We start from the raw sequence: 15,145 nt of genomic DNA on the forward strand, positions 1-15,145 counted from the left end.
ATCAAATTTATTTGGTCTTCAACCATATCAAATTTTTTAATCCGATATGACATGGGCTGAAATTAAAATACCCTTATTTTATATATATATATATAATATACTCTTAATTTAAAAATTTTATACTTATACCCTAAATAAAATTTTAAAAATAACTAAAAATTTAAAAAAAAAAATCTCTACCTCCTTCCTACTTCATTCATCTGACTTTTATTAACCACAAATGCTAAGCCTGGTGGTGGAAACTCTAGTTTAATGGTGGTGGAAACTCTAGTTTAACGACTATGATTTGAATTTTTCGACCAGCGTTAAATTTATTATTATTATTTTTTGATTTTTTAGCATGAAAAAATTAAATATTTTTATATTTTTGTAATTTTTTCTAAAAATTTTAATTTTGACAATAAGAACTCAATTTGATAAATTTGGTGTAATTTTATTTCGCGGTCAAAATTAATTGGAGAGGCGTGTGACTTTGCCCAGGTGACATGCCACCTGACAATTTGAGTGGACCCCACATTGATTCTTGTTGAAAAATAAAAATAAAAAATTAAGTTAAAACAAAGGGGTCGATCGAATAAGAAGACAAGAAGCCGCGAATATGGGAGAAGATCAAAAGCCATGGCAACAAGAATAACCATGGCAAGCCAGCGCCCAAGGCAAGATGTGGATCGTCGATCATGGTAGACATTGGCTTTGGCCACAACCACGGTGAATCGTCGAGGCGAAGGCGATCATGGCAACCCATCGCCATAGTCATAGCCATGGCGTATTCACTATGACAAGCCACAACCCACAAGAAGTCGGCCATCATCGTCAAAGATCACTATGCGTTTGAATCAATCAATCGTTAGCCATAGGGAACAAGATTGATGTGAAGTCAGCCATGGGAAAACGTAAGGTCACGACCATGGTGAAACTAACCAACCAGCGGCCATGGGGAAGGCGCAAGGTCGTGACTATGACGATGAATGAGCTAGGAAAAGGGAGGGGGAAAAATATTAGTCTTGGCCCAATTAATTTGATTTTTATTTTTTATTTTTTATTTTTTTTTCAATAACAATGAAAATGAGGCCCACTCAAATTGCCAAGTGACGTACCACCTGGGCAAAGCCACACGCCTCTCTAATCAATTTTAATTGCAAGATAAAATTGCACCCAAATTCTTAAATCGAGTCTTTATTATCAAAATTGAAAGCTTTAGATAAAATATTAAAAACGCAAAAAGATTTAATTTTTTCATGCTAAAAGCTCCTCTTTCGGTTCTTCTTGCTCATTTCTTTGTGTTTTGACATGTTGATGAAAGCTTGATACCATATACTTCAATTGGGTGTTATAAAAAGATTTTTAAATATTGTAAAATTTTTTAAGGGAAATATAAAAATAATAAATTATAAATACAAATATGCAAATAACACAGTAATTTATAGTAGTTTGAACCAAACTAACCTACGACGTCCACTACTATGACTTTTTTAGTAAGAGATTTTGAACTTTACTATATTTATTAACAAGCAAACCTCTAGTTCTTCTAGTACAACCTCTAAATTTTATAAATTACAAAAAAATGAAAGTGATAGTAACACTTCTAAATTAATACCCTTGGACATAAATCTTGCTCAAACAAGGTTGAAAAAATACAATGAAGATTCAAGCACTTAACAAAGAAGATTGAAAGTAAAAAGATCAAGTGCAATAAGATTTTAGAGTTTTGATAATTTGAAATATGTAAAGCACAAATAATCTGTCTTATTTGAGTTTCAAATGAACTTTTATTTATAATATTTATTGCCCATTTCAAAAAATATAACCGTTCAAGTCAAAAGGATTGAGAAATTCAACATGTAAATATTAAGTATAATTAGTTGTTTAAGTTTTTGAAATAAAACTGGTCGATTGATTTGAATAAACGATCTACTAATTTCAAATATTTAAATGGGCTATTTATAGAAATAAGGGCTAGTTTGACTAAACTTTTTTTAGTAGTATTTAAGTAGTTGATAGCGTTTAAATTGAGTAGCGTTTAAGATAATAACGTGTTTGGGTAAATATACTTTTAATATTTATGTGTTTGGTTTGTAAAAATTGATAAACTATCAGAATTTGACAAAAAAAAAATAAAATAGACATATTGCTCAATAATAGAAATAAAATTAAAAAATATTAAATTTTAATACAAAAATTAAATATATTAATATAACATACATTAATATTTATAATATATATATGTTAACATTTATACATATATACATATATATTTAACTATATATAATATATGTTATATATACACACACACATACAGTAAACGAACAATGGAGGCAACGAGATTGGCAGATAGAGTCAACGGGATTGGCAGATAGGGGCAATGGCGACGATTAGAGGAGGCGGCGATAGAGGCCACATAAGCGGCGAATGACAGGCGGGGGGCGATGGATGACGGACGACGAGCTGGGGCGACGGCGACCACTGGGGTGCTAGATGATGAGCAACGAGGACAGTTGGGGTGACGACAAAGGCTATTGCAGCGAACGACGCGACTGTGGATGTCGGAGAAGGTCTGGTGGCGGGGGGAATGGCGTTGCAGAGGATGAAGAAGATGGGGGTATGGGTTGGAAATAGGAAGAATCTATGAGGGTAAATCCGTAAATGAACCGACCAACTCAATTTTTTAAGTATATAGCTTTTGCAAAAGCTGCCCCATGTAGCTTTCTTCAAATGTTGTTGGAGTAGTGTTTAAGCTACCCAGTGTAAACATTGTTATATGCATCCAAATACTCTATCAACTTTTTTTAATAGCTTATAAGTTGTTAAACCGCTTTGTCAAACTAAGCATAAGTCAACAATTCTTATAACTTTTGACTCAAAATTATATGGTAACTGTCAATAGTAACTTAGTAAGTGACAGAGAGTATATATAATGGACAACCAATAGTTTTTAAGACCGATCAATAGTTTGTAAAAATCGATCTATTATTTTAACTATAAAAAGGTTTGTCAATGAGATAATAATATAATAATAGGTTAACATGTAACATATCTCCATCGATTATTTTGACATTTGACTATAGAAATAAGTGTTTCAATATTATTTATTTAAAATTTTGTGAAACCAAAATTTATCATCAAAATATCATTAAAATTAATACAATAATTATATTCATACAAATACCCAAAACTAGGTTTATGTGGTGTTTGTAACCCCAATTATGGGGTTCTTCATGTAGAGCTCTCTTGATAAAATTTTATAAATGATTATATGTATTTGCAACTCCCAACAAAAATAACAAATCAAATCCGGATATTCTTTATTAAAAAAAAGAGACAAATAAATTATCATAAACAATAGATAAAGGAATAGTTACGACCCAAATCAAAAACTCCAATCCAAATCTCAATCATACCTAATACATTCTACACAAGATGTTGCAAAGTAAAATGAAAAGCTTTATTGGTGATTGAATAGAATAGTCTAGATAGATCAAAAGATAAAAGAACAATTATGACTCAAATCAAAAATAAAAAACTACAAGCTAAATATCTATCTTACTCGATACATTTTACACAAAATGTTGTAAAGGAAAATAAAAAAGTTTTATTAGTGATTGGATAGAAAAACTCTAGATAGCCTATTTTGTCATTGTTATTGTCGATTGAAAAAAAAACCTATAATTGTTGAAGATTTTGGCGTAGCCACTTGATGACAAACCCATTGCCCTATTTTATCACCACAATTGATTATTAGCAGAATTATAATACGTAGTAAAATAGGGAAGTTAAAGGGGTAAAATAGTTAACACGTCTTTATTTTAACAACAAACGAGGTGATCTCTTGCAAAATAAACCAAATGAATACAAGTTTCGATACACTATAGTTTACAGAGGTGGTGGTATCGATTTGTTATATATTACTATTATTTAATAATAATATATATTATGATTTATTTACTAAAAAGTTGACTATATCATCGCGTGGGAGTTGACTATCTAAGAGAGTGACTCTCTATTAAATCGACTCTACATAATAAGCTCTCAACCAGATTGATTAAAGCGTTTATATAGTTGACTTTTGCTCTCTGGGAGTCGACTATTTCTTAATGAAAATCTACTTTTATTATAGAAAGTCGGCTCTCAATCCAAACATTTGAATTATAATGTTCCAAACTTGCAATGGTTCAATATGGTTTTTAAATTTTGAAGTTATATTTTTAATTTGAAGTATTGTGATATTTTTAAATGACAAGTCTATTATCAAAAGATATGATATCTCATTAGGTTGTATTCTTAAATTAATGTGTCTATTGTTAAGCACCATTTTATTGTCTAATATAGTCTATTAGTGATTGGATAGAAAAAATCTAGATAGCCTATTTTGTCATTGTTGATTGAAAAAAACCCAATAGTTGTCGAAGGTTTTGGTGTAGCCACTCGATGACAAACCCGCTGCCCCATTTGATTGCCACAATTGATTGTTGGTAGGATTATAATACGTAATAGAGTAGGGAAGTTAAAAAGGTGAAATAGTTAACACGTATTTATTTTAACAACAAATGGGGTGATCTTTTGCAAAAGAAATCAAATAAATACAAGTTTTGATACACTATAGTTTATAGATGAGGCGGAGGCATCAATTTGTTATATATTAATATTATCTAATAATAATATATATCAATTTTATAATTTATTTATTAAAAATCGACTTTTAGAAATTTGGAGTCGACTGTCCAAGAGAGTGGCTCTCGGTTAAATCGACTTTACATAATAAGCTATCGACCAGATTGACTAAAGCCTTGATATAGTCGACTTTTGCTCTCTGGGAGTTGACTCCTTCAGAATGAAAGTCGACTTTTATTGTAGAAAGTCGACTCCCAATCCGAGCATTTGAATTATAATGTTCCAAACTTGCAATGGTTCAAAAATTTTGAAGTTATGTCTTTAATTTGAAGTGTTGTGATCTTTTCAAATGACAAATCTATTATCAAAAGATATGATATTTCATTTGTTAGTTCTAAATGATGGCAAATATATCCTAAGATGGGGGTGAATTGGGATTAGGGTAAATTTTTTGATAGATTAAAGACTTATTAATGACAAAACACAATGTTTTGAAATATCAAGGAGTTTGTTTCGAAATCAACATTTTCTGTTAAGTATGTTTCGAAACCTAAGTTTGTATGTTTCAAAACCAACATTTCTGTTAAGTATGTTTCGAAACCTAAGAGAGTGTTTCGAAACTTTCCTTTCTGTTTTGCTTATTTTGAAATGTTTAGCTTTTGAAAACGTTTCTTTTGAAAGCATGAACAATGACAATAGGTAAGTGAAATGGTAAAGTAAGTGCACACAAGATTTATAGTGGTTTGACACCCGCCTACTCCACTACCTTCAAGTTTACCCACTTGAAGAATTTTCAAATACAATCACTTTTACTAGTGATCAACCACACCAAGGGTTTTATCACGATTCACCCTAAAATCTTACCCAATGAATTTTTACGGACTCAACTCAAACCTTACAATAAGATAAATAAAACTTATCTTTTACAACCCAACAGCTTTAATGTAATGAAAACCTTACCAAATGGTTGTACAACCTATTGGTATGAGGTGAAAATAGCTTAGAAGAATAAGATGTCGGTTTCAGTTTGCTTCTCCTTTTCACACCACAATGCACACTAAGGATTGAATGAATGATTTTTTTTTTTAGAGCTTTTCGAAAGGATTTTGTTCACTTGTGCTTGAGAGTGTGGTAATATCTCTTGTTGTTGTATACTCGTGTATGTGCTTGTTGGAGCTCTTTCTTGTATTCAAATAACTGATATAAATGCTAAGAAATATAATTTTGACTAATTATAATCGTTAGAGACAATATGATAAAGTAGATTTCGAAACACACCTTATAGGTTTCGAAACAACATTCTATTACACTAAGGTTTCGAAACATATATCACATGTTTCGAAACATCCGGCCTTTACAGCTGGTTATACACTTAGTGACATAATGAGTAAGATACAATGCTTTAAAAATAAAATGATTTTGTTTTATTCTCCACTTTCAAAATATTTGAAATTGAAACATCACGGTATGAAGATTAAGTCAAAAGATAACTTTTAAATAGTTTTTGAATTAAAGTGCAAAATGATGTCAGTTTTTTCAAATATTATGTTAACAGAGTTAAATGTTTTGAAACATGTTCTGAAGTTTCGAAATATACTTCAAAAACATATATCAAAACATATGCAACACATTTTTAAATGCTCTATTGATAGAATTGACAGAAATTTTGAAACATACTATATAGGTTTCAAAACATATACTTAGATTTCAAATAGGTTTTGAAATATAACATATAAACTTAGCAAACAATATTGAAATATTAACAAAAGACATTTCGAAACATATATAGAAACATGACAGAATGATGTTTTGAAATATGAAAACTTAGTTTCAAAACATAATGCATGAATTTTGAATTTTTCAAACATTTGAACATTCGCGCCAAAACACTAATCATGTTTATTTCGAAATATGAAAAACTTATTTTGAAATATGAAATTCTCATTAAAAAATTTTAATTTTAAGATTGATTTTTCATCAAACATATTTTCTCATAACAAAAAATATGATAAAACATCATTAGGTTGTGTTATTGAATTCATGTGCCTATTGTTAAGCACCATTTTATTGTCTATATAGACTTTGGACATTTGAAGTGCAAAGTGAGTGAAAAATCAACATTTCTTCATTTTTTTGCTATCAATAGTCTCTATATTTATTCTCTATTACTCTCAATTGTTAGGTTTGAGTTCTTGGTGATACAAGAAATCAAAAAGTACAATTTTAATTTATTAGTTAGGCATTTTATCCTAAAATTAGAATTTCTATAAACCATTGCACCCAATGAGAGAAATTACCATACTAAAAATATTTTTTTAGAAATGTCTTGCCTCAGACATTCATTTATCTATTTTGAATATTATATTTTCTCAGTTATATTATATCATTTTTCTGTATTACCACAACACGATTAATGTCTTAATCAACTCAATTATTTTGCCATATTTCACCTATTCTAAAACACCAACTAACATTAACCGATGCCTCCATTACAATCTCAATCTCTACTTCAAAATGGACTTATTAAAACAATAAAATAGTAACTTTAATAGAAACTTGCTTAAATTGCACTGAGTTTAAATAATAACCAACATTCAAATAGTACTTGAGTGTTCTATGGAAGATAAGCAAATTTTTGCCACTTCTTTTGTTTTTCTTTTACCACACTACCCAATATTTTATTTACATTTGCATTTCAAGTTTTTAACATAATACTAAATTCCAAGTATTGAATAACCAATTTTTATTTTTCTATAAAAAGAAGACATTGCATAATACTAGAAATAGAGTTAGAATAACTTAAAAATAACGGTATTTTTTGTAATAGTAAAACATTTTATTTTAATATATAATCATTAGCGAAAGATGTAACTGTTGTTTTAACATTTTTATTTTACATCATCAACAGACATCAACCCAGAATAAAGAATGTTGATACATAGGGCGCTTCAATTTAGACCCAAAGAAGCGCGCCAATCCAAATTCTAAAGCGTTCCCTCCATTTATTTAACCCCAAAAATCAAAGCGACTCACGTATCAACCGTTCATTCAATCATTCGCTCCAGCGGATGAATCCAACGGCCACGGACAGCTGCCAGGTCATGCATCCGCGTGAAACCTCGTTACCCAATGAGCCTTCGTCAATCCTCCTTTATATACGTTTCATTGCGGCCCTTATCTTCACGCTACCAGTTCAAAGCGATTGTTATCCCATCACTTGTTTTCTTTTTTTCTTTCGATTCCAGACTCCAGCTCTTGATTCTCATGGCACCGAAGGCCGAGAAGAAGCCCGCCGAGAAGAAGCCGGCGGAGGAAAAGAAGACCACGGTGGCGGAGAAGGCTCCGGCGGAGAAGAAGCCGAAGGCCGGGAAGAAGCTGCCGAAGGAGGGCGGAGCCGCCGCCGGAGACAAGAAGAAGAAGAAGAAGGCCAAGAGCGTGGAAACGTACAAGATCTACATCTTCAAGGTGCTGAAGCAGGTCCATCCCGACATCGGGATCTCGAGCAAGGCAATGGGAATTATGAACAGTTTCATCAACGACATCTTTGAGAAGCTCGCTCAGGAGGCTTCCAGACTCGCTCGCTACAACAAGAAGCCGACGATTACCTCCCGCGAGATCCAGACTGCGGTCAGGCTCGTCTTGCCCGGTGAATTAGCCAAGCATGCCGTCTCGGAGGGTACAAAGGCGGTGACCAAGTTCACCAGTTCCTGAAGCTTGTATGATTGATGGATTGATTAGGTTTTGTGTTTTATGGAAATCTATCCTACATGTTTTCTGAATATTTAGGGTTAGGGTTAGCGTTAGGGTTTATTTCGTGTTATTGGCCTTCAAGTTTGTTCAGATGTGAATTTGGATCTGCTTGGTCCGGTTGTGAAGTTGCAGATATGGAATACAATCATCTGTTTCTGGCTGTAGTTTCGCGTCCTTGGATTTGAATGGTTTTACGGGCCAATTCAGCCGTATTAATTTGGGTATGGTATGTTTTAATTAAAAACCCCTGTGGTTTGCTATCGTTATCGGTATCGGGGAAATCAAAACCCTCTGAAAGCAATCGAATTAGGGCTTACTTCAGCAGGATTGGTAAAGCCCAAATTTTATTTACGGAGATGAAATGCTTTCAATTTTAACATGTGTTGTGACATTTGTGTATTTAGTGTATGACTGATATTAAAGGAGAATTGAGTGATTTAACAGTTTTAATTTTCGTTCTGATTTTAGATAAGAGATGAATTGTTGTTTATAATGATTTTGCATGACAGAATTACATTATTAGCGATGAGTCACGGAAAATATCGAAACATGAGACGGCTCCATGTTTGTATCTTTTAGATTGATAGAAGTAGAAGTGCTATTTGTATATTTATATATTTTTGCGATATTTGTTATTTTTTATTTTTATGAAATATTTAGATATTAAAAATTAAGTGAATCAAATAACGACTGCCGTTAATATATTTAAATTAAAAACACTGGTTTGCCAAATTTTTAATATAAATATATAATATGTTAAAATAAGAATTTTATTAAATTAAAAATATCCTAGTTAACGTGTTTAAATAGTATTTTTTGATTTATTTAATATAAAATTAAATGTACTAAAATGTTACAAATTCCCAGTTATGGAGTGAAGTTTCCAGTATTTAAAGTGTCCGCCTCATGGTTTCTGATATTACAGTTATTTCTCCTCTTTACCTAGTTTCTATTCGGTCCAAGCAAATCCGAATCGCTCGCAGTCGTGGCTCCTGATGGCGGGGCAACTTTCTAGCAAGCTCTTTGTGAGCCGTAAGTCTCTCTCTCTCTCTCTCTCTCTCCGACGCTTGCTAATTCCTGGTTTCCCCTCTACAAAGGGCTGTCATTTTACACCACGAATGAAGGACTGGGGAGGCTGTTTTCTCCTTTTGGCGTGGTTGCAGATGGTAAGGGGTTTCTGGTATTGCTATTTTGCTTCCATTTTTTTGAAATTGATAGTAATCCTGGCATTTCTTTCTGATAAATGTCTGAATTCTTTGTGCTGCAGCCAGGCTAGTTTATGACTCCAAAACGAAAAGGAATAAAGGGTTTGGTTTTGTCACCTTTGATTCAGAGACTGAAGCACAGAATGCTCTCAACGCCATGAACGGCAGGGTATTCTCTCTCGCTTGTGGATTTTAAACTATATTACAACTTTATGTGGTTGTGAATTTGTGATTTAAGTTAATCTTTGTTGTTATAGTCAAATACATATTTTTTGTATTGTACGCATATACATGTGGTGTCAGGTGCTGGGAATAGTAGTTGATTACAAGTTATTTTCTAAAATCAAGTTCAACAGTACCTTATCTATTTCGAAGTCACTCTGATTATAATTTCTTGATCATCTAATTAGATTATTGGCACTATTTTCTCTAGAATGCAGAAACGGGAGGTCCTTTTACCTTTTGACTGATAAAAAAAGGTTGAGTATATATGATCTTCACCAAACTACTAATTTTAGTGTAGCAGAGAAGCAAGTGCAAATAGGATTATTCTTCTCATTGATGTAAAAGCTATTTTGACACTGATTAGTTGTTTTTTTTTTTACCAGCATTAATTTTTTGTCTGTTCATAACTTTGCAAGGTAGGCAGAGAATTAATAAATAAATAAACTAAGAAATACTTTGTTTGTGCTTATGACATTATCTGAATCTTGGGCTTCATTTTGTATCATTTCCCCTCCACCTTTTTTTGATATGGATGTTAATGACCATAAGTCTACGTTGAGTGGTTAGGCATTTCGATATAGGACATAAAAGTAGATGTTAGGAATTAGTATTTTTTATCTTAGTTCTTTTGTTTATTTCTTATTTTAGTTTTTTTCTGTTAGTTAATAGATTCCATTTAGAATCCTAATGAGATTGGGATTGTGGGATCCTAATTAGTGTAGGAATTTGTTTAGTTAGTAGATTACATTAGAATCCTAATGAGATTGGGATTATGGAATCCTAATTGGAGTAGGAATTTGTATATTATTACTTGCCCATAAATAGTTCTTTAGGATGTAATTGAAGGTAGCCTTGATCATTCATATTAATTTGAGAATTGATTTGAGTTTAGTTTTTAGTTGTTTTTTGTTCTTGTTCTTGGTTCTGGGTCAGTTGGTATCAGAGCTATCTTTTGGTTGATTCTACTTATCATTTTCTCTTTATAACTTCACAATCCTTACAACATAAGCAGTCCTGTTGTCTCATAAAAAAATAATCTACTTGTTTTTATATGTGATCATGTGTACGTCTCGTTTCTTAAACCTAGTACTGATTATGATGAGCTCATTTATCTAGAAATTATGTTGTTTAGTTCGATGAGTTTTATACTGGCTGTTAGCTACTCATTGCAACCTTCTTTCTTTATCCGAGCTTAGTTCTAGCTGTAAATAGGAATCCATAGGCTGAGTTGATAACTCCTAGCTTGCATGATGATATAATTCTATAAAATATTTTATTTATTACCATCCTTTGTTTTTGTTAATCTATTTCTCTTTGAAGTAAACAGTGAGTTTTGTTTTTGCATTTAAAGTCTAATGAGTCTATACTTGTGCATAAATATATTTGATGATGCAATAAACAATGATGATAAATAATGATCTTATTAGTCTCTATGGTGGAACAGTCAACACCTCAAGAAGCATGCTGGCAATTGAAAGGCCTACAACAGTTGAAAGCTACTCTAAGGCGTGCTTTGGAAGGCTCTCTAATGCTAAAGTTAGAGTAGGCTAAGAGCTTTTGGAAGCAGAAAATATATGCAAGAATGTATGAATAGGGCTAAGATATGCTGAGAATGAATGAAAGGCAGCATGGTGAATAATGAGAAAGGGTACGGGTGCAAGAATGCTGATCCTTTGTACCTGGGGGTACCTATCCTTTTATATTTAAGGAAGTGGGATTGTGAGAAGTAGCTGTATAGTTCGCTCATCATCTATGGTTGTACATTCATTTAGGGCGTGATAGGAGTTTCCCTTTCTTATCTCGCTTGGGATGAGATTGCAGATACCTTGTTGTCATATCTAAGGATCTAAGGTAGGGTTTCTTTAGGAAGAAACCAGAAAAGAGAGAAGTTTAGGGAGAAATAGAGCAGGAAGAACTGAGAGAGAGAGAGAGAGAGAATTGGGAGAGAACAGAGGAAATTGGGAGAGTGATCAGAGAAATTGAGAGGGAAAAGATTCTTGTATTATCTCACAATGAATCCCCATCCTCTTAACTGATTGCCTATTTATATGCTTTCTAGGTTTCAGTTACAATAACAACTGAAAGGTACAAACAGTTTCAACAGCAAAGTACAACCAGAAAAAATACATGTAATATACAATTACTGCCTTAACCCTTGGGATGTGACATTTGTCATTATCCCAAAATATTTTGCTGGTTATTCAGAATAGGGAAGAGATGGGTGACTGCCATGCTTTGTAAGCACCTCAGGTTGTAACCTACATTTTAGGGTGTGCCTGGTGAAACACACACGAAGTGTATTTCCCTTTCACGTGTTCAGCTATTACTGGTGCGCAATTTTTAGCTACATCAATATTATAGATGCATTTAGTAGAAACTGTAAAGAGGATGATGATAGAAGAGAAGTGAGCATTTCATAGGAATGAAAAAGAAGACCAATATCAGGTATCTCTTTTAAATGTCTAACTTATAGTCACATTTAAACTGGGGAAAAGGCTGGGACATTATTCTGACAATTTTCTTGCCATTTTTGCTACTTGGGGAATTAGGATGTGTGGAAGAAAAACAAAAGAAAAGGAAAACATAATAGTTTTTTTATATAAATACAAAAATGCATGTTTTTGAGTTGTGCCATTTTCATTTCCATTGAAAAATCCATGCCAATATAACCTTAGTAATGATTATTATAATTCTTACCTTTCCATCCTTGTGGATTAACAAATATTGTGGCAGTGTTGAGCTAAATTGCCAATGTGATGTAACATTTCATTGTACTTGTGATGTAGAAAAACTGCATAAGTGTGTGTTACACATTTCTTTGTACATCTTGTTCTGTATAAGTTACCTTTGAGTCATTAAATACTAATATTTTATAGATGACATGCCAAGAAATTCTTAAGTGAAAGCTTGGAGTGGCACTTGTCGAAGATAAAATGAGTAGAAGTTGTTAAGGTGGGTCTAATTATTATTTATTTTTTTGGTAAGTTAAGGTGGTATAACTAAGTGCAACTTAGACCAAGTGACAGACAGATAAGAAATACTTGGATCATGTAAAACATGCTGAAAGGATGAAAGGAATGCTTTAAACTGGGTTGAACTGTTGAAGCAATAAGACAGAAATGTGGACTTGATCAAGCATACATTTTGATTGGATTGACTAGAACAGTGGATGTATATCCAACCCAGGGCCATGTACTCCTCTATTCATCCTGGGTAATTGTGGTTTCTAGATAAAAAAAGAGTAGGAGGTTATATATATTTATATATATATATATATATCCAAACCTGCACTAGGTTTTGACACTATACCCTTACCCTACTGCTTTGAGCATGTCTAAATAACTTGAGGTTTGATGTTAAGGTTTAAGGAGGTCCAATGCCCAGGCACACAGCTACACGTAGTACTCTTATCTGAGTTCATATAACATAGATCTAAGCTCCTTTTTTTCGGTTTTTTTTTTGCTTGGGGTTAGGGCCCTTTGAAAGGGAACAATTGGATAGTTATTCATATTGGTCAAATAGAAATTTTAAGTGGGAGATGCTTAAATTTAAAAGAAATTAAGGTTACTCGAGTATTTAAGATTAATATGAGATGCTTTTGGTCCAATTGTTACTCTTATTAATCTTAAAAGTGCTTGGTTCAATGACCAGAGTTCGTCAGTATGGGAGGATAAACTTTGGGGAAACACTGACTTCCGAAATATGGTCCAAATAGTATGGGGCATGTGAAACCTCAGTGGTTTAGAATTCATTTATTAAAAGATTTAGTAAAAAATAATTAAGGACATAAAGCTTTAGCAGAGTTTCTTGGTGTTAGATACTCTTTAGGCGAACTTTTTTTTTTTTTTTCAAGAAAACATATAGTTTTTGTAAAACAAGTTTTAGGAGCATGAAGAATTAGTAGAGTTTAAAAGTTTCTAAAATGTTTTTTTTTTATTCCTCCATTTTTCTAAGAAAATTTATTTACTAGACTTTTGGAAATATCTCAGCAACATCTCTTAGATTATCATTTTTTACAAGAGTCTCATCTGGTTTTTGAAGGCATGGATGGGGAGAAATGTGAATAGCTAGTAAAGTGAGTTCCCAACAGGCAACTTGCAGGTTTCCTTCACATTCAAACCGATCCAACCCATTTCCTATTTTGACCAATGAATATTCGCAAGAGATATCTACCCTCCTGCATCTTGTTTGTGGAGCTTAAGATAAATCTTAGTAATACCTTGCTTTCTGTTTTTTTCAAATTTAGAGCTTTTGGTCCAATAGAATATTTTCTTTAAAACGTTCTGCTTCCCTGTCATTCTGATGTCCCTTTCTGGAATATTTTCTTTAAAACGTTCTGCTTCCCTGTCATTCTGATGTCCCTTTCTGGAACTTTTTAAGTATCGATATTTGGCATCCTCTCTCTCATGGGTGTCAAATTAGAAGTTTCAACACCTTTTGTCAATTTCAGGCACACTTCAATGAATAAAAATGATTACTAGCTGCTGCTGTTATAGTTATTTTTTTGAGATTGGGAATTCAAATTTAATCTTTGTCAAGTTAAGGTTCCCGTGCATAAAATGTGTGGCATCACTGCTCTTTCAAAAACCATGTATTGACACACCCCATGGGTGGCTCCAATGGTAAGGATAGGAGGTGGACATGTTTGAGATCTCAAGTTCGAAATTTTTTGAAGGCGTTATATGGAGATTAAACTATGATTTACTTGGGAGTAGGTTGTGGTGAGGTCCATCTCCCCCAAGAATAGTGGGGCGAAAGTTTTGACACTTGGGTTATCAAAAAAAAAAATAAAAAATGTATTGATTTGGTAAAAGTATCCTTATCTCTTAACTAGTCATTTTCCTGTTCCTGGTTTCTATTTCATTTCTGAACTTAGAAATCTTCTCTTGATGTTTTGAACAGATAATAAATGGAAGGCTGATCTTAGTGGAATTTGCAAAGACCGAACGACAAGGAGAAGGTTGCTCTTGAGCATTGGCTGTTTCTTTTTCTTTGTTTGGTGCCATGGTATTGAATTACACATACCAATGTTTACTCCATGGACCAGTAGCTTAGAAACAAGTATGGGTTACTTTGCAAATAATCTTTTTTTGATGAATATGAAAAGGCCACATCGTTGCTACCATGGTGGTAGCCCAACAGTTTGGGAATTCTCGAGTCTCAAGGGTCAGAGGTTCGAATCTTAAACCCAATCTGCTTGCGAGACGGTCTAGACTCATAACGCCAAAATGAGCAGTATGAGCAAGGCATGACCTTGTGCACTAAGGTCGGGTTAAGTTAATAAGATTGCATTTTTGACGATAATTATAGCTCAAACTAAATATTACTTAGTGAAAAAGGGCTCTTAATGGTTACAT

At 32.8% G+C, this 15,145-nt stretch overlaps 2 protein-coding genes across 2 annotated transcripts; both read left to right on the forward strand.

Annotated features, from left to right (window-relative positions):
- The first annotated feature begins 7,778 nt into the window (after positions 1-7,778).
- LOC127797168 (probable histone H2B.1) lies at positions 7,779-8,522 on the forward strand. Its single transcript, XM_052329776.1, has one exon. The coding sequence runs from the start codon at positions 7,873-7,875 to the stop codon at positions 8,317-8,319; it is 447 nt and encodes a 148-aa protein (XP_052185736.1). The 5' UTR covers positions 7,779-7,872; the 3' UTR covers positions 8,320-8,522.
- A 709-nt stretch (positions 8,523-9,231) lies between these two features.
- LOC127797170 (small RNA-binding protein 11, chloroplastic-like) lies at positions 9,232-15,114 on the forward strand. Its single transcript, XM_052329779.1, has 4 exons — positions 9,232-9,390; positions 9,456-9,524; positions 9,626-9,732; positions 14,691-15,114. Exons 1-4 carry the CDS (start codon positions 9,354-9,356, stop codon positions 14,757-14,759), a joined length of 282 nt encoding a protein of 93 aa, XP_052185739.1. The 5' UTR covers positions 9,232-9,353; the 3' UTR covers positions 14,760-15,114.
- Positions 15,115-15,145: the final 31 nt, after the last annotated feature.

Source organism: Diospyros lotus, chromosome 3 (genome assembly GCF_014633365.1).
Source record: "Diospyros lotus cultivar Yz01 chromosome 3, ASM1463336v1, whole genome shotgun sequence".
NCBI lineage: Eukaryota > Viridiplantae > Streptophyta > Magnoliopsida > Ericales > Ebenaceae > Diospyros > Diospyros lotus.